This window comes from Eleutherodactylus coqui, unplaced genomic scaffold (assembly GCF_035609145.1).
Source record: "Eleutherodactylus coqui strain aEleCoq1 unplaced genomic scaffold, aEleCoq1.hap1 HAP1_SCAFFOLD_26, whole genome shotgun sequence".
In the NCBI taxonomy this organism is placed as follows: Eukaryota; Metazoa; Chordata; class Amphibia; order Anura; family Eleutherodactylidae; genus Eleutherodactylus; species Eleutherodactylus coqui.
In genome coordinates, this window is record NW_027101742.1 from 1875114 (window position 1) to 1897756 (window position 22643).

General features: G+C 41.8%; 1 protein-coding gene across 2 annotated transcripts in view; it reads right to left on the reverse strand.

The window, feature by feature from the left end:
- LOC136590990 (E3 ubiquitin-protein ligase HECW1-like) overlaps positions 1-22643 on the reverse strand; it is a 186977-nt gene that overhangs the window by 61927 nt on the left and 102407 nt on the right. For both annotated transcript variants that reach the window (XM_066588455.1, XM_066588456.1), the window contains 5 exons: positions 20341-21672; positions 15906-16007; positions 13971-14121; positions 10980-11098; positions 6316-6437 (listed from right to left, as the gene is read on the reverse strand). In XM_066588455.1, the coding sequence (XP_066444552.1) occupies positions 6316-6437; positions 10980-11098; positions 13971-14121; positions 15906-16007; positions 20341-21672 (1826 nt within the window). The remainder of the gene's footprint in view (positions 1-6315; positions 6438-10979; positions 11099-13970; positions 14122-15905; positions 16008-20340; positions 21673-22643) is intronic.

Genomic DNA, 22643 nt, shown 5'->3' on the forward strand with positions numbered 1-22643 from the left:
ATATTAAGATACGGTTGATATTACGCCTACAATGAATGAGGCCACCTACAGTTGCGCTATATATTTAACTGTGCATTACTATAAAGACTCAATCACAGGCAGCTCTCCCTGAATGAATAAATGACAGGTGAGAGCTGCCTGTGATCGCCTCAGCCAATCAGAAGCAGCTCTTTCAGCAGGCGGGGATTTTAATTCCCCGCCTGCTGAAAGAACTTCATTGCAGAGCAGGGGACAGCGCAAAGAGGACGTAGCTGAGCCCCGGCAGCTGAAGGAAGGTCAGTATGTGGTTTTTTTTTAACACTAATTTGCCTTGTTTTTTTAGGGAAGGGCTTATATTTAAAGCCCTTCCCTGAAAAACAATTAATGGGTGCCGGCAGCTAGATCCTCTATTGCAGCCATCATCTGTGACAGCTGCGCTAGGGAATTCTTTATTCCCCGTGGGATGAAGAATTCATTTGCTGCATCTGTCACATCCGTGACAGGTGCAGCAGGGAATTCTTTACTCCCCGCAGGGATAAAAACAACATCTGCTGCATGTGGCAGATATGTTCTTCATCCCGGCAGGGGACACGGCAGCAGCGGACAGGTAAGTGTGTGTATGTATATGTATATACATTTTTACATTTAAATTTATAAATTTTTACACTAAAATGGTTGTTTTTCAGGGAAGAGCTTATATTTAAAGGCAATGCGCGCACCTGCATACACGCGTGCTTTTGCGTGTACAGGGGTGCGCACATATGTACGCACCTATGTACGCACAAACACGCTCGTATGAAGCCACCCATAGTCTGAGTGAAAAAAATATCGCAGCACATGCTCTTTTGGTGTGATTTTCATATGATAATCACCCATCCAAGTCTATATATGCATTTATGAAAAATGAGATTGCACTTGAATGATGCAAGTGCGAATCGGTTTAAATGCATGTAACCATGGCCACTATATATGTTACATATTATATCATCACTCAGTAACGCTGATGAACCCTGATGAGTCCTTTGAATCTTTGGGTGAGACGGGTAAGAATAGAAAAGCAATCTGTATTATTTGATGTTATGAGTATTTTATGTTAAATATATTTTTGTATCTGTTTGTCTGTATTTTTTCATTTTGGTGGTGGGATTTTTTTGTTAATTTTTTTTTAAAATTATTTTGGATCAGGTCTCCTTTTTTTTCTGACCTGGGTATTTAGTACTTCCCCCTCATCTTATCTTTTCCTTATTTTTTAGTTAGGGAATATAGGTAGACGTAATTTAGGTTTCAGTGTGGGGTTGCCCCTTTTGGGGCGGTTACTCTGCTGGCCCATCTATATTTATACTTTGGGAGCAGGTAGGTTTATAATAGGGAGCAGTTAGTTTTTTTAAAATAAAATTTGACTAATAAAATGTAAATTTTAACTTAGAATACAGTACCTGTTTCTGTGAATCTAAAAACTTTTGCGGCTTTGACTAATTTTTTTGCCTCTAGGGGGCATTTAGTCCTGATATTCTGTGAAGTGTCGTTAATTTTTAAGTCATTTAAGAAAACTTAGGATTCAGCCTGCCATGTGTCTCTGTCTCAAGGTACTGGGTTCCATCTACACCCTTCAAATCAATATTCAGATGGAGACACAGGCTGTCATACCTAAAACGGCAAAGTTTTTGTTAATTTTCCAGCATTTGCGAGGAACAGAACAGTGAGGCCAAGTATGCTATTCCGTCTGGCACAAATGCCGGAAACAAATGGAAATCTAGTCAAGCGGAGAACTTATCTGACTAATGGCAGTCTATGGATGTTCGGGGCTCCATCTGAATTTCGCTTCGGGGTTTTAGGCGGAGCCTTGGGATGAAACTTGGGGACATGGAGTGAAACGCGGTGTGGATGCTCCATAACATGTACTTATTCAACCATACTCTGCCGTATTCAAATGGTATAATATGCCAAAATAATTAAAAAGATGTTTTTCAGCAGCAATTTACAACATGATGGTGTGAACCTGTACAGGCTCCTTCTCCCACAATATTAGCAAACAAATGAGGGAAGCCAGGATGCCAACCATGCCACACTTTTCTTCTACTATGGGGAAAATAAGTGGTGGAGCTTCGTTTTCTATAATACGATGCTGAATGTGTTTTGTTTTTTTTCTGCTCTGGGTCCTCACCCTTTCTCTTCATGTCCCTAGGAAGTACAGGGTTAACAAAATTAAACTGCCTCAACTCAGAGGCCTCTGGCGTTCTGCTGCTGAGACAAAATTCAGACAACATCCACTTCAGATGATGCATTCACCATTTATGAAAAAAATGTTTAGCAAAAATGTCACCAATAGGTGGCGCTGTAACTATACAAGTCACGCTACAAATGTTCAAGAAGTCCCCTTGGTTTCCAACAATGCTCTTCATATTTTTAGCTTTAATCACTCTAACGTGCCGAAGAATGCTGTTCTTCAGGTCTGACACCGAAGCTGGTCTGTCACAGTAGACCTGATCCACTACGGGGTCCCCTATTGACCTTTTTACTAATTAGTTTTTTACATAACATCATCTAAAGTGGCCATTGTCCGAATTTCGTCTCCTTAGAGCAGCAGAGGCTTTGAGTTGTGGCAGTTTACTTTCACTAACCCTGTAGTCTGCCATTTTTTAAATCACATGATGTTTTATTCACAAAAGCAAAAAAAAAAGGAAAAACCTGCATTCTGCAGCTTTCCTCTTAAAGGGCTATTTCAATTTCAGAATTTTATATCCACAGGATATACCATGAAAGTGACATGTGGGTCCCATTTTTGGGATTGGCACCTACTTCCTGCTCTAGCCTTCACTGTTCCCGACTAGACTTTATGAGGTTATGGGGCTGGTTGGAAAGATGAAGACAGCCACGTGCACTTTGCTATTTTCATAACTACCATAATAGTCAATGGAAGTTACACAAACAGGATAATACAGTGAGCTAAACTGTTATCTTCACTCCTGGGCTGCAGAAACAAAGTAGCTTGATTTACATTGCTGTTTCCATATTTCCCATTCACTTCCATGGGAGTGATGGAAACAGTAGTGGTTGGCCAAGATTGGAGAATATCTGCCGGTCATCACCATTGTGCTGACATGTAATAATAGTTTAGACGGCACATTCCTGTTAGTTTGCGTCATTTTATATAGATGAATACAGATCCTTGTACGTTCTGTAGATCCGGAATCTGATGGAGCTTGAGCAGCAGCACATGAATACTGCAAAGGAGCTGAAAAGGATCTTTCCCATGTGAAAGGTCCCTAAAGGTTCTGTGCACAGGAGTCTGTCCTGAAGCAGTTATGTCAGAGCTAACCCGCAGTCTGTTTACATGGGTGAACAGCACAATTTCAACCTCTTTAAGACCAGAGTGCTTCCGTCCAAACACTTTTTAGCAATTTACCCATGTGGTGGTTTTATGGCCCTATTGTTTTTCCTGGCCTGCCCTAATTATTTTTGCTGCATTTTTTTGTGACACATAGGCCACCTGCACACGAACGGGTCAGATTCCAGCGGCGGCATTCCGCAGCAGAATCCAACCCTGTACGCCTGCGTACCTGTCAAGTTGTCTTTGTGTGCAGGCAGCAGAAGAACTGTGGATGTGTCGGCCGGCGTGCCAGCACACATGCACAGTACAGATTCTCCCGTGCCATTGCTAGGTGATGACGCGGATCCCGAAACCCTTCTGCAATGCTCATTGTGGAAGAGCTGCGGGATGGACAGTTTCCATGGAATTCAATAGAACAGAATTGCAATTGATTTCAGCTCGTTGGCAGGAGAAAGCACTTTTGTAGGAGAGCCAATTCGGGTGTCAAGGCCAGCGGTTCCCTGCACACTTTCTCAAATAGATGTTTCATGTCTTGCCAGATGGGTGCGACCATGGGGCACTCCCACCATATGTGGAGCATCGAACCCACCCCCGTATGGCACCGCTAGCAAGTGTTCGGGGACGACGGGAAGAAGGAATGTAGCCTCTCCGGTGTCATATACCATCTTGATAGTATCTTAAAGTTTAACTCTAGTAGCCTACTGGCCACCGACATTTTGTGGGTATATTGGAATACTTCGTCCCAGAGCTCTCCGGGGAAGGACCGGCCCAGAGCCTCCTCCCATGCGATTATCCACCTGGGAGCGTGACCATCAAGTCGCTCCTCCAGTAGCTGATTATAAAGCAGTGACACTGTATGTCTGGGTGAGATTTATGTTCCAGCCCTGGGCAGGTTTCACCTTTCCAAGGTAACTGCGGACCTGTAGGTATTGCATCCATGAGATATTTTTGTAATTTTTTTAACATCTATGACCCCCATGCCATAATATAAGACCTCTGAGGGATATTTACATTGTATTCTTTTTTTTCTTTCACATTTTTCCACTGTAGCTGGGGCATCCATAAGAGCTGCATCCACAGGAGCCCCGGATACAGACAAAACATCCCCCTAGTGTGATGGTAGTCACTGTCAGAGCTGGCCAGGGGTCTTCTAAGACCCTGCATCTTTGACATGTTGGGGGTCACCGGTGGTCACAAGATCGCCAGGTCCTATGCAGAAAACACTAGTGCCACTTCCTGCATTCTGTACATAGCGCTTATTAACCCCTTAATGACGCGGCCCCTTTTTCTTTTTCCATTTTCGTTTTTTCCTCCCCCCTTCAAAAAAATCATAACTCCTTTATTTATCCATCGACGTCGCTGTATGAGGGCTTGTTTTTTGTGGGACGAGTTGTATATTTCAATGGTGCTATTTAAAGTACCATATAATGTACTGAAAAACTTTTAAAAAATTCTAAGTGGAGTAAAATGAAAAAAAAAAACGACATTTCGCCATCTTTCAGTGCGTCTTGTTTCTACGGCGCACAAACAGCAACAAAAGCGACATGATAACATTATTCTATGGGTCAGTACGATTACTACGATACCAAACTTGTATAGGTTTTTTTTTACTGTACTACTCTTTTTTTTTTCAAAGACATTTAATTTTTTTCAATTATTTTCTGCGGTCATTTTGTGCGCGCGATAGCTTTTTGATTTTTCTGTCGACGTAGTTGAGCGAGGGCTCACTTTTTGCATGATGTCCTGTAGTTTCTGATAGTACCAATTTGGAATACATATGACTTTTTAATCGCTTTTTATTGCGTTTTTTCTGGGAGACAGGGCAACTAAAAAAATGCATTTCTGGCGTTCTTTATTTTTGGACGACGTTTACCGTGCGGGAAAAATAATGCACTACTTTGATAGATCGGACTTTTATGGACGCGGCGATACCAAATGCATATTTTTAATTTATGATTTTGATTTTTTAATAATAGATATGACAAAAGGGAGGTGATTTAAACTTTTATAACTTTTTTTTTTTACAATTTAAAAAACTTTATTGATTTTTTTTTTAACTTTACTTTAAAGTCCCCCTGGGGGACTACAAGCAGAGATGCTTTGAACGCTCCTGCAATATGACGTAATGCTATAGCATTACGTCATACTGCATTCTGATAGGCAGTCTATCAAGCCACCCCACGGGGATGGCTTGATAGGCAGTCTGCTAAGGCAGCCCTGGGGCCTGTCTAAAGGCCCCCGGCCGCCATGACACCTGCACGGCTCCCCAATCTCACCGGGGGGGGGGGGGATGTTCGGGGGATTTAAATTCCGCTGTCAGAATTGCCCACGGGTGTCAGCTGTATTAAAGAGCTGACCCCGCGCTGTATGCAGAGAGGTCGTCCCGCGACCTCTCTGCATTAATACCTCGCCGCTCCATGACGTACCTATACGGGAAGGGATTAAAAACCGCTTCTGCCTTCTCCTCTGAGTCCTCGGCTGAGAACCTAACCTGCTCCTGCTACATTGCAGGAGCAGGAACTTCAATCCTGCGCTATATAATGATAATAATTAATAATAATAATCTTTTTGTATAGCATCAACTTATTCCGCCCGGGACCAAGCACCATGTATTCACAGCGCTTGGTCCTGGATTTTGCCATCACTACGTCCTCAGGCAGAGAGTTCCACAGTCTAACTGCTCTAACAGTAAAGAAATCCTTTCTATGTTGGTGATGATACCTGCTTTCCTCTAAACATAGGGGAAATACATAAAATTGATACAACGTCCCCTTTGTTTACAGAAACCAATAGAAAATTATCAAAACCAAACTGACCTTGTTGCCCATGGCAAGCAAAGATTAAAAAAATGCTCCGTAAAAAATGGAGGCTGCCGTTCGGTTGCTACAGGCAGCAAGGCCAGCTGTTCTTTTAGACAAGTTAGATTTTATGCTTTATTTGCCAGATGAAGATTATTTTCCCAAGTGTTTCACAGTTTATCCCTGCCAAGTACAACAAATACTCACGTAGTTTGCATGCAGCACAGTAAAAAACTCCGGATTGGTTATAAACTTGACCGCTGGAGACTGTAGTAACAGGGTGATTTTCTGAGAGTTTATTGGTGTTAACGTCGCGTCTCTTCTTAACTCTGCAGAATAAAAAGTGTAGACACCTGCGTTAGTGCGCGAATGATGTCAGCGCTCGTTGTGGATGCAACCAATTAGAATTCAGCTTTTATTTTAACTGTACAGATTAGAAAATAAAAGCTGATTCTAATTGGTTGCCAGGAACAATAAGATAGATTTAATACATGAGGCCCTTAAAGTAGCAGTAAGGCCATTTTACATAGCTTTGATTTACAATGATTTCCATGAAGTCTTCATATTGAGTCACGAATGCAGATATTTACAGCCTAAGGGCTTAGACGAGCATGTTTATGTGTGTACATACGTTTGCACAAAACCACGCGTCTATTGAAACCATTGATTTCCTATAGTGTCTTCACATGTCCGTCTTTTACAGGCGTGCAAACGGGCGCACCTGCAAAACATAAGACATGCACGCACCATAAGTCCATGGTGCATGTCAATATTCGCCGCGGGGAGTCCTCTTGTCCCTGAACACTGTAATACCACTGTCACAGTGTTCAGTGGCAATGGGACTCCTCGCAGGGAGTAAAAAATACCCCCTACCACAGCTGTGAAGCTCTCCCATTGCTTTAATTGGGGATGCCACTGCCGACGGCCCCATTGAAAGCAATAGGATGCCGACATCCCCATAATGATTTTCGAGGAAGGGCTTTAAATATAAGCTCTTCTCTGAAAATTATTCCTGGTTGTAGTAAAAAAATACTTGCCGCTTGGGTCCTGTCACGGTAATGAAAGTTCTTTCAAGGGCTGTATCTTTTTTTTGGTCAAAATTTGAGATTTTTGGTTCCAACTGTCATGTCTTTGTGAGACACAGAATAGGAGAGCAGATGGTTTATACATCAGTGGTTTCCATCGTGAAGCATGGAGGAGGAGGTGTGACACTGTTGGTGATTAATTCAAAATTCAAGTCACAGTTAACCAGCATGGCTACCGAAACATTCTGCAGTGACATGCCATCCCATCTGGTTTGTGCTTAGTAGGACCATCCTTTGTTTTTCAACAGGACAATGACCCCAAACACAACACTAGTCTATGTAATGGCTCTATAACCAAGAAGAAGGGTGATGGAGTGCAGTGTCAGATGTCATGGCCTCCACAAGTAACCAACCTAAGCCCAATTGAGATGGTTTGGAATGAGTTGGACAACGGAGTGAAGGAACAGCTGCCAACAAGTGCTCAGAACCTCTGTAAACTACTTGAAGACTGTTGGAAAACCATTCCAGGTGACTACCTCATGAAGCTGATTGAGAGACTATAAGAGTATGTAAAGTTGTCACCAAAGCTACTTTGAAGAATCTAAAATATTAAACAAATTCTGGTTTGCTCAACACTTTTTGTTTATAGTTTTTATGTCTGGGATATGAATCTATAAAGTAGAAAAAACAACAAAAAAATGAGAAGCAGCATGGGATGAAAAGGTGTGTGCAAAGTTTTGACTGGTACTCTACATATATTATAATGGCAGGCAGCTATGCTTAGCCACAACACCCTGTTATCTTAGGGTACGTTAGAGTCACACCAGGTTTGTGATGTGGGTTACCCTCAGCAGGGCGAGCGCTCCACTTTTAGGCCAAGAACTATCCTGCCTGTATTTTAGGGTCAGATTCCTTTTGCCCTCATATTTTGGTTTTGTTATTTATACATTTAGTTCTCAGCAATTGAATATTTATGTCCCGTTTGGATATTACCCTTATGCCCATGTAGAATAGGCTCTACATGGACGTAACAATAAAGGTTATATTTCAATACAAAGTGACAGGAAAGAAAACCTACATTTAATCTGTGTGAATATTCTGTACATAAATTATGTAAATCCTTTGCTTTAATTGTTGTATGATGGTTTATTCTTTTAGACACAAAGCTAAATTCTAAATTTGGCTGGGTTTTCGCTACCATTGCGGGTGGTCAGATGACAATTATACAATTAGAACAAAGCTGTTAGGTCACTTGAAATTCTTCACAAGCGATAGAGGAACTAGGGACAAATTTCAAGAAGAGAAAAATCGGAAGACTTTTAATTATCAGTTTGGTTGTGAATAGGAAAGAAAATTAGATGTAGCTGAAAATCAAAACAAAATGAGTAAAGGAAAGTTATAAAGGTGAAGTTTGTTGCCTTCTGTAGGAAAAATAAAATCTACCACTGGAACAACATAATGGAAAATGCTCTTCTCATCCATCATAATGGTGATTTTTAAAGCTTGATTGTATGTAATTTAGATAAGAGAAAAAATAGTGACTTTCATTATTGAAGTTCATTGAAGTGAAGGTTGTTTTTGAAAGTAAGATCCATGAAAAAAATTATCTTGACAGGGCTAGTTTTAGGGGCATGGCAAAATGTGGAAATGTCCAGGACCCAGGAGCAACCTAAATGTGGGGCAGAAAAATATTCTTCTGCACTGAGGAGCTTTTGAAAATTTCGAGAAAAAGTGTCAAAAAATGGCAAGGTATTGGGAAAGGGTGGTATTGTGACTAATGCCCAGGACCCCATTTTCTATAAAAGTTGCCACGGTATCATCCTAAAGGATGGGGCTATTGTAATTCTTTGAGCTCTCTAATTGCTCTTTAAATTCATCACCACTCAGGTTCAAGCTAATCCAGAAAGCAAAAGGACCTTCAAATCACTGAGAACTGGCTTAGAAAGTTGTGTCAGGCATCTTCATTAATGTAGTGAAAATGCGCTAAAGGGGATTGGGTGATTGGCAGGAGGTACAAGCTTATAGACTCTGAAGTGACTGACTGAAATGTCTCCATTCTAAGTTAAAACATACAGTTTGAGTTCATTTGCCTTATATAAGGAATCACAGATAGTTGGCAGTTTCGTACCCTTGCCAATTATATAGTTGTTAATATTCATTAAAGGGGTTGTCCCGCGAAACAAAGTTGGGGTATACACTTCTGTATGGCCATATTAATGCACTTTGTAATGTACATTGTGCATTAATTATGAGCCATACAGAAGTTATTCACTTACCTGTTCCGTTGCTGGCGTCCTCGTCTCCATCGTGCCGTCTAATTTTCAGCGTCTAATCGCCCGATTAGACGCGCTTGCGCAGTCCGGTCTTCTCCCTTCTCTTGGGTCTCGGCAGCAGCGGAGTTCTGGCTCCGCCCCCTTCTAAGCGTCATTGCGTAGCTCCGCCCCATCACGTGTGCCGATTCCAGCCAATCAGGAGGCTGGAATCGGCAATGGAACGCACAGAAGACCTGCGGTCCACCGTGGGTGAAGATCCCGGCGGCCATCTTCGCAAGGTAAGTAAGAAGTCACCGGAGTGCGGGGATTCGGGTAAGTACCATCTGTTTTTTTTTATTTTTATCCCTGCATCGGGTTTGTCTCGCGCCGAACGGGGGGGCTATTGAAAAAAAAACAAAACCCGTTTCGACGCGGGACAACCCCTTTAACTAAATGTTGGCCATATTACTGAGTTACTCCATAGAGTTAATACTTTTAAGGATTAATGAATAAAAAAACAGGGACACCATTTACGGTACCTCCAGCCCTAGTTCTGTGTTATTTATATGGGTCTGGGCCGTTCACAGTAATCTGTGTAATATGACTTACATTATTAGTGAGGGCTAAGTGTAAAATACGCAATACGGACCTGGTATGATTAAAAAAATATTTATTTTTACATTTTTATATGCCCTTATATGTTTGTTGGGATAGAATATATTAGGGATAGAGATGGCAAACTGGTGGGGTGGGAGAAGGGCAATTAAAAAAGTATTCATATTCTTATGTGATAGGAAAAAGTTAAAGAGTTTTTCCATCTTAGCTATTTATGACATAGAAAGCCGATCTCAGGACGGCGACAGCAATCTATACCTACATCCAGGCTCAGGTATATGATACAGTGGCATTAAAAGAGTTTTAACGCAAAGGTGTCAACTATTTCCAATATACAAAGAACTCAGGGCAAACCAACCTGGAGGTCCCTTTGCATGTTGCCCCAGTGACTTACTTCTGTAGACACTGGTGTAATTTCTCAAAAGCCTCCGCAGGCTTCTCATTTATCCTTAGAGCAAGTTCTGAATATATTTCCTGGTAAACACATTCCAATGCAGTTTGTTATACAGGGTGGGCCATGGAAGATTAGTCGGGCATCACACTCTTATCAAAGCTGTCTAAAACAAAATATTTGTTGGCCATAGCAACCAATCACAGCGCAGCTTTCATTTTACATCAGTAGTATTAGAAGTGAAAGTGGTGCTGTGATTGGTTGCTATGGACAGCAAAGATATATTTTCTTTTAGACCGCTTTCATAAGAGTGTAGATGCTATGGTGATCATGAGTGAGAGTAAGGCAAAGCCTGTAGTTACATAATGCATTCACATGAGGGCAGAGTTGTTTTGACAACAAACTGCACCACATCAAGCTAAGATGTTTATGTTAGATCCGGCTGTCTGTTGAGAGAACTGTGGATTTGTCATAAGTGTCTAAGGTTGGAAAAGCCCTTTAACTGAAGATGGCATCAATTTAACCCTTTGGATTCATATTATTGTATACTACTATTTTCTATTTTTTGCTAAACATAAATAGCCGTACCTGAATTTTGCTGCAACAGGTCAGTTTCTGAATCGCCAACCCCAGGGAGTCGATCGCTTCGTCCAACAGCTTCTTCTTCTGGTCTTTCTGTTGCAATGGTCCTCTGGATATTTTGGTACCTTAATTTTTCAGTATATAAAAATGTTCAATTAGTACAATAAAAGTGCCCTGACTGTATTGTATCTAGCACAGTGCTCTACAATTAGGGAACGTTCAAGTACATCCCACCACTTTTATGTATAGACTACTACCTTTGTGAAAGGGGACTATTTGTACTGCTTTGTAAGTATAGTATTGGCTATTTTATCTTGTGGAGCTTCTGAGTGGCTTCCATGCAGTAACGAGCCATGATAGCTGATTCCTCAAACTGCAGCGTAATAGAAGTTAGTCAATATACTCTGTACTAAGGGCCCGCCATAACATAGGCCTGCAGGGCCCTAGGTGGAGGCCCACGTGACAGGGTTAACAGTAAACAATAGAGTGGGGATGTAGCAGGGGGAGGGGCAGAGCGGGGAAGACTGTTGGAAGACATCAGAGGAGAAGAGGACACAGTCAGCTTCCACTCTCCCGCCATATAGAGGCTACATATTTTAGGGGATGGTATGGTTAATGGGAGCATTTAGAGAAGGGTTGGTGGGAGAGTAAATAACATTGTTGTGGCTGCGGCGGGTGGGGGGGTCCTTGAAGTCAGGTAAAAAAAATTTGTTGCGGGGTGAAGGCAGGGGGTGGATAGCCACCTCCCCCCCCCCTTTAATTAAAGGTTGCTGTTGGTTCTATCGCCTCTTGGCTCTGACAGGGGGAAGGCCTTGCAGAGATGGTGGTGTGTCTAGCCTTCTAAAGGCTAGTGGGTCTCCGAGTCAGTTGGAGTGCGTCTGGAAGCAATTGGGATATTTCCCTTTAAGTGGTGACAGATTTTGGGGCTCCAAGGACCTCCCCTCTTCTGGTGAATGTTAATTAATGAGTTGATGGTTGAATTGAGCCAGTTTTATGTTAATTATATGTAAATCCTGTTTGTAATAAAATGGCTGCTTTGGTTAAATTATCCAAAAGATAATACGTTTTTGTCGTTATTCGGGCATAGTAAGTGTTGGTCATTAGTGGCGAAGAAAGGTTAGAAGGCTACAGCTAGAGACGACTCCGTTATACCGGGTCATGTGCTGTGTCAGCAGACTGCAGGCATAGAGGAGCGTTATTACTGAGCCACGTAGCATAGCATGCACCTTATCACTCAACGCAGTGCGATGCATGTTACTAAACAGAAGCAGAAAAACCTAAAGAAATAAGTCACAGAGACGAAAGGAAATCCCCCTTTTCTTGATGCTAACAAAACTTTGTAGTATTTTTTTAAAATACTAATGGAGGATGGCTTCCTAAATAGAATACTTCAGAGACCTGGAATTTTAACAGTGGGATTGCAATACAAATTGTATATATATGTATATACACATACACTGTATATAATATATGCAGGGTGTCCCAAAAATGCATACACACTATGAATGATTATAGAGTCAGTGTTAACAGACAGAAATCAATAATTCTTTTTGTATAGTTGTCTTTGTCTTTTTCTCTCCGACTGTTTTCAAGCTGATGAGCAGGCCGACTACGCGAAGCAATGGGATCACAAACATGACGGATAATTTCATCTGGTATTTGGGCATATTCTTGTTCGATGGCTACCCTCAATTTACTGTTGCTGTTTTTTTTTGCTGTAAACGTTATCTTTTTAGCATCCCTATAAGAAAACACCTAGTGACATGAGGTCTGGTGAACACGCAGGGTATTCTACTGAACCTCTTCATTCAATTCACTTATTTGGCCGATTCTCATTAAGGTAGGACCGTACATCATCATGGGGGCGCTCCCTTCATGTTGGAAATAAAACTCTTCATCCTCGAAGTCATCTTGAATGTGCGGCATGAAAGATTGCTGCAGTAAGTCCGAGTAAACGGCACCAGTCACAGTAGCATCAAAAAAGAGCATCCAATGGATCCCTTCACTGATAAGCCGCACCACACTGTAACCTCTGGTAAAGTGACATGATGTTCCTCCATATTATGCAGAATCTCAGGACCTCAGTAGGTGCAACTGAGGAAGTTAAAGGGGTTGTCTCGTGGCAGCAAGTGGGGTTCAGCACTTCTGTATGGCCATATTAATGCACTTTGTAATGTACATTGTGCATTTAATATGAGCCATACAGAAGTTATTCACTTACCTTCCTTGCGCTGGCGTCCCCGTCTCCATGGCTCCGTCTAACTTCAGCGTCTAATCGCCCGATTAGACGCGCTTGCGCAGAAGGGTCTTCTGCCTTCGGCTCGGCAGCAGCAGCGTTCTGGCTCCGCCCCCTTCTATGCGTCATCGCGTAGCTCCGCCCCGTCACGCGTGCCGATTCCAGCCTCCTGATTGGCTTCATCTGCTTCAAACTTACCTCTAATTCCAGTGATAGTTGCATAGTTGAATTTGTTTGAAACTCTGTTTTGTAATTTTGCCCTCCACTGAAAACTTTGGTTTGATCCAATCTAGTATGCTTGTACAATCTTGTTTGTGATCTTGGCGGTCCAAGGAATTTGTAGAAGTTTCCTCCAGCATTAAAGTTTGAAGGCATCGCTCTTCCTCCGGTCCGTTTTCTCCAGTGTCCAACTTTCGCAGCCGTAAGTTGTCATTGGGAAGACGATTTTGTTGAAGATCCGGCATTTCGTTACAATGCTTATGTCTTTGTTTTTCCAAATGTTCTCCCTACTTAACACTGAACTGTAGCTTAGCATATTCTCACATACAGATTTTGTTGGGAAGACAGGCATGAACAGCGGTATTATCTATATTCAGTGATTTAATAAGACATGGTGGGGCAGATATATGAATGTCTCTGGGTTGGTGCTCATACAGAGAAGAAACCTACTATAATAATTATAAAATGGTTGTTATAGAAGTTTTTTCATACCATACAGCACTATGTATTGGCTTTCCAGACATATGTAGTCTAGTACCAACCTGCGGTTTAGTTGCTCCATCTGCTGGATGGACCCAGACCTACTGATTCCGTCCGGCGTTGCAGCTGTTGTAGGTCTCTGCCATGTTGTAGTGCGGTTCACATGATCCACATAAAACACCCTGCCGTGGCTATCAATTCGTGCCTCCCAGTCTAGATTACATAAACACAAGTTAGGAGAAAAGTTCTTAAAAATGACGTGTGTATATGACTCTCAGTGTAAAACATGGCTGTCACGTTCGCGGCTGGGTAATATTTATTAAAATTATTTTTACACAAAAATCACGTATTTTCGTGCTTTTGTGCAATACTAAGGCATACGCTCCCCTTTAAACACTTTTTTTAGTGCTGCATATACACTGAGTGGCCCACATTATTAGAGACCCCGGCCCTTCCACGATTGGAGCTTTCTTGTATAGTAACTAGGCATGCGACCCTAGGCCGCAGCATAACATGCACGGATCGCAGCATAGCGCAGCAACGGTCTTGAGAGTATACACAGAATGGTGTGATAGAGGAAAAACATCAGTTAAGAGGGAATCCTGTGGACATAAGCAATTTTTTTACAAAAGGGGTCAGAGGAGGATGTTGAGAATCATTGCAACAAACAGGCAGTTCAAAGTCAAGCATCTTGCAGCCGAATACAACACTTTATACTCCAGCTAAGGTGTCTCATTGTTCCTTAGCAGCGATGGGCTGTAACAGCAGATGACCCGTTTAAGTGCCTTAGATAGCTAAGCTAAACAGAAAGGCAATACTACAGTAGGTGAAGGCGCACAAACATTGGATCATTGAGCAGTGGAAAAACATTCCCTGCACAGAGGAATGCAAATTTCTGTTGCACCGTGCTGATGCACCGTGCTACAGAACAATTTCAGCCCCCAGTGGAATCTATGTAACAATTAACTGCTGCGGTTCTGAAACCAATGGAAGTGCAATGCGCCACAAGATAGGGGTCCCAAATACAGCAGCTATTAATTGTATAATAAATTATGTAAAAAGCTGAGTAATCCTAAAACATTACTTCTTGCACTGATCCTCATATAGTTATGAGCTGTATTTCCAATTCTGCAGGCTTCAGATTCAAATCTACAAGACCTCCATTCTGCTTGTACAGAGATGGCTCCAGAGGATATACCATAAATATCTTGGATGGTTATACCCCTTTAAGGTCTCATTCAGATGGCACACGGTCCTATTACGGCCTATAAGGGTATACAAACAAGTGATTTTTCACATTGTCTGATCTCGTCTGTATTTGTGCAGGGTCCGTACAGACTGGACCGCACATGGATCGGTGTCTATGTGCTATCTGATACCAGTTGTGTCCAAGACTCTCGAGTGCAACTCACAATGCGACTCTGTGAATCTGGCCTTAGGAGAGCTGTCAAAAAAGGAAGGTATTTTTAAAACATGAACAAGTAATATTTGATTACGCTCTTTTCACACTTGCATTCATATTTTACTTGATACAATAGTGTAACTGCATTGTTCTATTGTTCTAAGAGAAATAGACGACTGTGCTAGGCTGTTTGCAGATCTCCTATAGACGTCAATGGGAGCTACCCTGCAGCTCCTGGATTAAAGAGACAGTGTAGCTTGCTGCGCTGATTCCATAACTCTGATTTATTTCTATAGGATTTACGGAAAGAGTGCAGCACCGCCACACAATTGTTTCCACAAGTCCTGGCCATCCCCAGCCACCACATTCAGCCAAGCCGGGGCAGTGAGGGCCATGACTAGAAATAGGTGTGGATCCCAGCGGGACCTGCAGATATCAGACTTTCTTGGCGTATCTTGTAGATATGACAGGACAGTCAAGTCTCAGATGGGAATACCATATAATGTATTGGTCACAGTGTTCTAAGCACCAGGACAGCAGTGTGAGCAGAGATCTACAGATGGAACAAAACAATTAAGAACAAACAGTTCTTTACTTGGAGGAAGAGGCTCGTCAATGGTAGGATAATGATGATGGTCCGCTCTCAGGGAAGGCAGCTGACTAACCGGTGGGGTGCTGTGTGGTAGAGGACAGTCACCTAGAGGAAACGGAGGAAAAGTGGGGTACAAAGACACAAATGTTTAATGGAACATTCTAGAACAAATTCAAGTTTAAAAATACAACTTTATATTCTATCTATCTCAAATCTATCGATCGATCTCATATATATATCCATCTAATTACTATCGCATTCATATAAAATGTTGAGGATCTTTAGGATCGAGTCATTGAGTAATACACATACAATAACTTTGTAAAGGGACTATTTAATATCTTTCTATCTATCTATCTATCTATCTATCTATCTATCTATCTATCTATCTATCTATCTATCTATCTCCTATCTATCTATCTATCTATCTATCTGTCTATATAGTCGTTTAGTAATCATTCAGTAATACACATTAATAACTCCTTAAAGGGACTACATCAACATTTTTCATAAAAACCAGATAGAGAAAGATTTTCCATTCTTCTAATCTGTTTTTATTTTCTGAGTGTATAATTTTTTTATTCTGTTGTCTGTACATGATTATGTGGGCGGTCATATTGCCTGAGCTCCATTTATCAGCATTTTGAGACATTCTTTACAGCAGCTTCATAGGCCATTCACAAAATGAACAGGAGCTGACCCATTGACTTGTATGGGATTCCGTTCTCTGGATGTTTTGTGAACTACGCACAGGTTATTGTGAAGGGAGGGGAGGAGGTGAGCTGCAACCATTAATGATTGTGAATGGTAGATCTTGTTTATCTGCATATAGGTGTCACCTCTGAGTGTAATCCTGTCTGTGATGTTAGTAAGACAACTGCTGTAAATGTTCTCTACAGATCAGGAAGTATCGGACTAGTATTAAGCTCTGTGGTCAGTGCGAAAAATGCAGCATTTTCCTTTTTTTTTTTCAAATACAGATTGAGACCAAGCATTTTTAAAAAGTCACCAAAAATCCTTAAAAAAAACGTTTAACACAAAAATGTGATATATATATAATGGGTAATTTCCTGATGACACATTCCCTTTAATACAATCCCTTTTTGAGTTATGAACCAAACAATAAAGTTAAGTACTATTTTACATAATGTACACGCTATAAACAGTAACACACATTCACATTTCCATTACTGAAATAAAGACATTCTGGATATGACACATATGGAAAGAAAATGCAGATATGATACCAGAAAATGTTTTGTTTTTGGACTAGATGGTGATCACATTTGAGGGTTTATGTGCCAGCTGTGCAGCCTTTGGTAATGAACCCTATGTTGTACCGATGCAAGTTTGGAACTTTCTGTGCCACGCTGCCCATGAGCACACTCCTACAAGCTCTGTCATCACTGGACCATAATGTCGGTTACTACCTTCAGTCTACACAATTATTATTAGAACCCATCCACTTGCAAAGAACAGAAATCTTTCAATGAGCTACAATAAATCGTGTCCTGTTACTCTGCCACCTTGTAAATCTTTATTCTCAAGTCCTTCTTCTCTAATGGTGAAACATAAAGGTATTTTCCCACTTTGTATAAATGGACAGCACAGTGCCGCAGTGATTAGCATGGCTCTGTTACAGCCAGTGGCATAAGGCTATGGTCACACAGGGCGGATTTGCCGCGGTTTTGCCGCAGTAGATCCGCCCGCGGCCGCTAATCCCGGGATTAGCCAGCCATGTGGATGAGATTTCTCAGAAATCTCGTCCACACGGGACGGCTAATCCGCTGCGGTAAATCCGGTTGAAACCGCGGCTGCGGCTTCAAAAGAAGCAGCATGTCCATTCTTCGCTGCGGCCGCGCTCTCCTCTATGGGAGCGCCGGCCGCAGCGCGGCCGGGCCGCTTCAAAGCCGCCGCGGCTTAAACCGCGGCGGTTCTCCCGGCGGAAATCTCGCGGTTTTTGCTGCGGCCAAACCGCGAGATTTCCGACGAAAATCCGCCCTGTGTGACCCTAGCCTAACTAGAGGGGATGCAGGGGATTCGGTTGCACCCAGGCCCATAAGGGAGCCTAATAGTATGAATAAAGCATTATAGTTGAGGGCTCTGTTACAGATTTTGCATTGGGGCCCAGAAGCTTCAACTTACGCTTCTGCTTACAGCAGTGGGGTCATGGGTTCAAATTCAATCAAGGGCAACATCTGCATGAAGTTTGTATCTTAATGGACTACCCCAGTTACCTGCCACAGAGCAGTATCTAGATTCTGAGTCCCCCATGAGGTTAGGGCACAATGTAGGCAATGGCAAGCTCTGTGTGCTGCTGAGGAATCTGCATGCACTATATAAATACATCTTGCTAATTGTACAATGAATAGATCTGCACATTTTTATCCTTCTCTGTGTTTCCATTCCTTCCCAGATCTCTGCTGTCAACGTCCCATTTTGGCCGATCTTAAAAATAGTCAAACTTGCAGAGATTTTTAATATTCAATGAATAACATAATATTTTTTATAAAACACCTTTAAGTTCGGGATACAGTTCATCGGGGTAATGCTATAGTAACTTCAGTAAAATATAGTAGACTATGTACTTCTACACACTTCCTGGACAAAACGTTTAAGGCACAGTCCTCTACAACCCCAAAGCTGCCCTCTCATGAGTCTCATTATCATTCGTCAGTGATAGCATTGGGATCAGAAGGGGTTGGATATATATAAGGTTATTATAAATGATCTTCTCGATTTGAAACCCTCATGACTCCCGTTCAATGACACTCAGCTACAGAAATTTAATATCAATTGAAACAGAAACTCAAAAAGTTTTTTGCTCACCATCAAAAATGTTTTTTGCATTAAAGGTGATCAATGTGAGCCCCCTTTGTCACTGGGCACACATTGAGCCTCAGGTTCTTGCCATACATGTTGTGTCATATCATGATTGACTGATGTGATGGCTTCTGTGATGCTGCAGATCACGGTGGGTGGTAAGTGGGGCATGTAGACTCTAATCACAAGGCGTAAGGTCCGGGGAACATAGAAGCCAAGGAAGAAGTTCACTATCATCACCATCTGCACGGCCAACCCATCTGTTTGGTAGTCACAGATCACTTCTGACTATGTTGTGGAAATAGGAGGATGCCCCATCCTGTTGGAAGATGAAATCGGGGATTTCCTGTTCTGGCTGATCTGTAGCGTCCAGTTACGAAATTCCCAAAATTGTTTCCTCATGGAGTAAGAAGGGGCCGCACACTTTCCTACAGGTTATAGCGCAAAACAAATTCAGCTTGTGGGAGTTGCACATATGCTTCATGTAGATGGGTGGGTTTCCCTCTACCAGATTCTGAGATTACATTTTTGCCTGAAAGGTGGAAGGCGGCTTCATCACTAAAGACTCCATGAAACCATTGCTTCCTATTAGAGTTTGCATACCATTGCAGAAAGATCGTAGTCTTGCTCTGACATCTGGTTTCCGGGCCAGTAACAAATGCAATCGTTAGGGATAACATCACAAACATTTGCGCAGAATCCTCCACACAGTCGGCTGCGGGACGTCCAATTCTCCGCTTGCTCTGATGGTGGATTTCTGAGGACTTTGTATGAAACTTGCACAGACACACACAGCTGTTTCCACGCTTTGAACCTCAGCAGCTTGAGAAATAAAAGCTGCGCTGTAATTGGTTGTTATGGGCAATAAGGACCATCTTATGGTAGACAGTTTTGCTAAATAAAACTTTTTGAGTTTCTCTTTCCATTGATATCAAATTTCTGAATCTGTGTCATTCAAGGTGAGTTATGAGGGCTTCAAACCGTGAATCATCTGTAATAACCCTCTATTAGAAAACTACGACTTACCCAAGTTTTTATCTGCATGGCACGCGTTTATTAAAGTACATAACCTCTTTAAGGCAGTGTGATCAGCTGGTGGATATACCCTAAAAATCTGTAATAATGAGTCATGAAAGGGAACATTTTGAATAGAATGCATAAACATCTGTCAAATGTGCAGATGATAAAAGGGAAGAGCAGCATGCAACTCGTAGTCTCTTCTGCTAGGAATGTAGTATGATCTGAATTAATGAGCCGGGCTAATTCTTTAAAGATGATCTGTCACCACTCTAGTCTCTTCATCAAAGTCCCGTCTACTTGTCATGTGCAACTATTTAACCAATCCCATGATGTGTTTGACATGTTTAGTATTTTGGGACTTTTCTCTGTTATAGACACCTGAAAGCACCATTTACATTTGCAAAAACGGGAAAGATTTTAGGGTTGAGATCCCCCTTTACAGATCAATTTTAGGAGATAAGTGTATAGATACCATATGCACACTAAATATCACATTATTAAGGTATACAGTAAAATAATAGTAAATATTTAAAATGAAATACAATGTGTAACACTCCATTTTTAGAAGTATCCATTGAAAAAGCTTCAATCTAACCTTCTCTCCTAGTGCTTGGCCCTGCAACTGGAGATTCTGGGACATCAGGAGTCCTTTCTGAATTAATGCTTTGACTAGAGATATCATCAGACCATTGGATTGACCCATCGCCATGGTCCCTGTCTGGCTCTGGGCTTTGATTCGAATCAGGCATGGATTCAAATGCGCTGTTTTCCTCCTCCTCGTCATCTTGAGAGGAGAAGACAGTACTTTCTGAAATTCTGGCACTGTCCACGGAAGAGAAGCGAGTGTGGCTGGAAAATCGATTGTGGCTATCATAACAGGAAGGACTATAACAAGAGGTACTGTAGCATGAGGTGCTATAACAGGAAGTGCTATAGCATGAGGTGTCACATGTGTCACAGTCATGATCCCCATGAACCCTGGAACTAGAGTCACTCTCACTTTCAGTCCTAGGGTGCTCTCCATCCACACATAGATGGTTACAAACAGGTGGGTGATCACTGGAGCTATCATGGGGCAACGTACTTCTACTGATTTCTAGGTCATCGACTCCATCTGCTACATTTTCAAGAGAAGGATCAGCCGCCAAGGTTTCAGTTTCACTCACAATGTCCTTCTCAGACATCTCCTTCACTGTTGATTCTTCATCAATATCTGCACTGTTCTGCTCTTCTTCCTCTTCTCCATCCAACTGAGCTGATGGCAAACTGTGTAGTAAGTTGTGGATCCTAATGTAGTGTGTGCGGGGTGTTTCAGGCTCTCCACAAGCCGATGCTATAACTGTTTCTAACTCAGACACCGGCAGAGAGCAAGGCCTATTTTTTCTCTTTACTGTGTTTCTAAGTTTGGGTTCGTTATTCTCTTGCTGATTTAATTCTTCTGGTTCATCGACATTTTTGTCTTGCTCTTTGTCTGTTTCCATCGGCAAACTTGCCTCTTCAACGGTTATAATGTCTGGGCAAACTCCTTCAGTGGTAGCGCTAGAATCCACATTACTCCCTTCTTTGGTTTCATCTTCAGAAGGAACAGCCATCTCTAGCTCGGAATCTGGAACTGTTACTGGTAAATGGACATCTGCTGGGCAACTTTCAAAATGTTCTGATGTACTGACCAAAAAAGACTCATGACCAGTAATTATTATTGTTGTCTTATGTAAACTGTTTTGACTTATTGATCTACTGTCTATTGCTGAGTGTTTATCATATGTGGTTCTAGAAATGCAGCCATTTGGCAACTCCGATGTTGGGATTTCAGTGGCTACTGAAGTTCTTCTCTGGGGCTCATTAGAGAGGACTTCAACTGGGTGATGCAATGGACTTTCATTAAGCACCGGATCGGGGTCTGTAGAGATAGAGACATCCTCATCATCTGAAAAAAGAAATGATACATTCAGTAAACAACCCATACGAAGAAAGAAACTCTACAGTATTGCTGGATAGGTTGAATTCAGCACACAATTAATAAAGTTTAAGAGGTTGCTCATAGAGGGGCTGTGTTTGTCCGTTTTTCTTTTAATGTAACCAAGACTGAAATCAATATCTTTTTTTATTCTGGTTGCCATCGTTCCATACCGGCTATGGAAATGAGTAGTCATGTCCGAACAATTTCTTCCTTTGTCTACAACAAATATACTAATATGCAAACCTGTTATATGACACAAGTAATTAGCTGTGCGCATTGTTATAAAATAAAAAAACACTGTTGCATCAGGCAAAAGTACAATTATCCAGAGGATAGGTCATCACTTTTAAAAGCCCAGAATATCCCTTTAATATACAATGCATATAGGGTAAGACTTATTCAGACTGGGGTTTGATATGCCACTCTTAATCCATACTTTGTTGGAATAAAATATGCCAAATTCATTAAAGGGTTATACCAACCTTAACAAGATACCTGCTATTTACAAGATGGGGGATAACATGCTGCTAGAAGGGAATCTGATTGCATGGACTTCCACCAATCCCGAGATTTGAGTTCCAGAGAGCCCCAAAGTTCTAGCAGCAGAGGCTGCACATGTGCACCTCCCCTCCATTCACTTCAATGGGAACATGAAAGAAAGCTGAGCGCTTGAACTTGACTATCACTGAATGGAGGCGTGTATACAAGGTCTTCAATGCCAGAACTTGAAGTCCCAGAGCTGAAATATCTAGATTGGTGGGGGCCTACTGGTCAGACCTCTGTGTATAGGGAATAAGTTGCTGAGGTCAGAATAACCCATAAAGAGGTGCAAGTGTCTAAATAAATTTGGCTGTCCTTACATCAGAAATTGAACTCTGCAGCTGCTAGATTTGCATCAATTTCTGGCGTAAGCAATAGTAAATCTGTTGGCCTGCAGG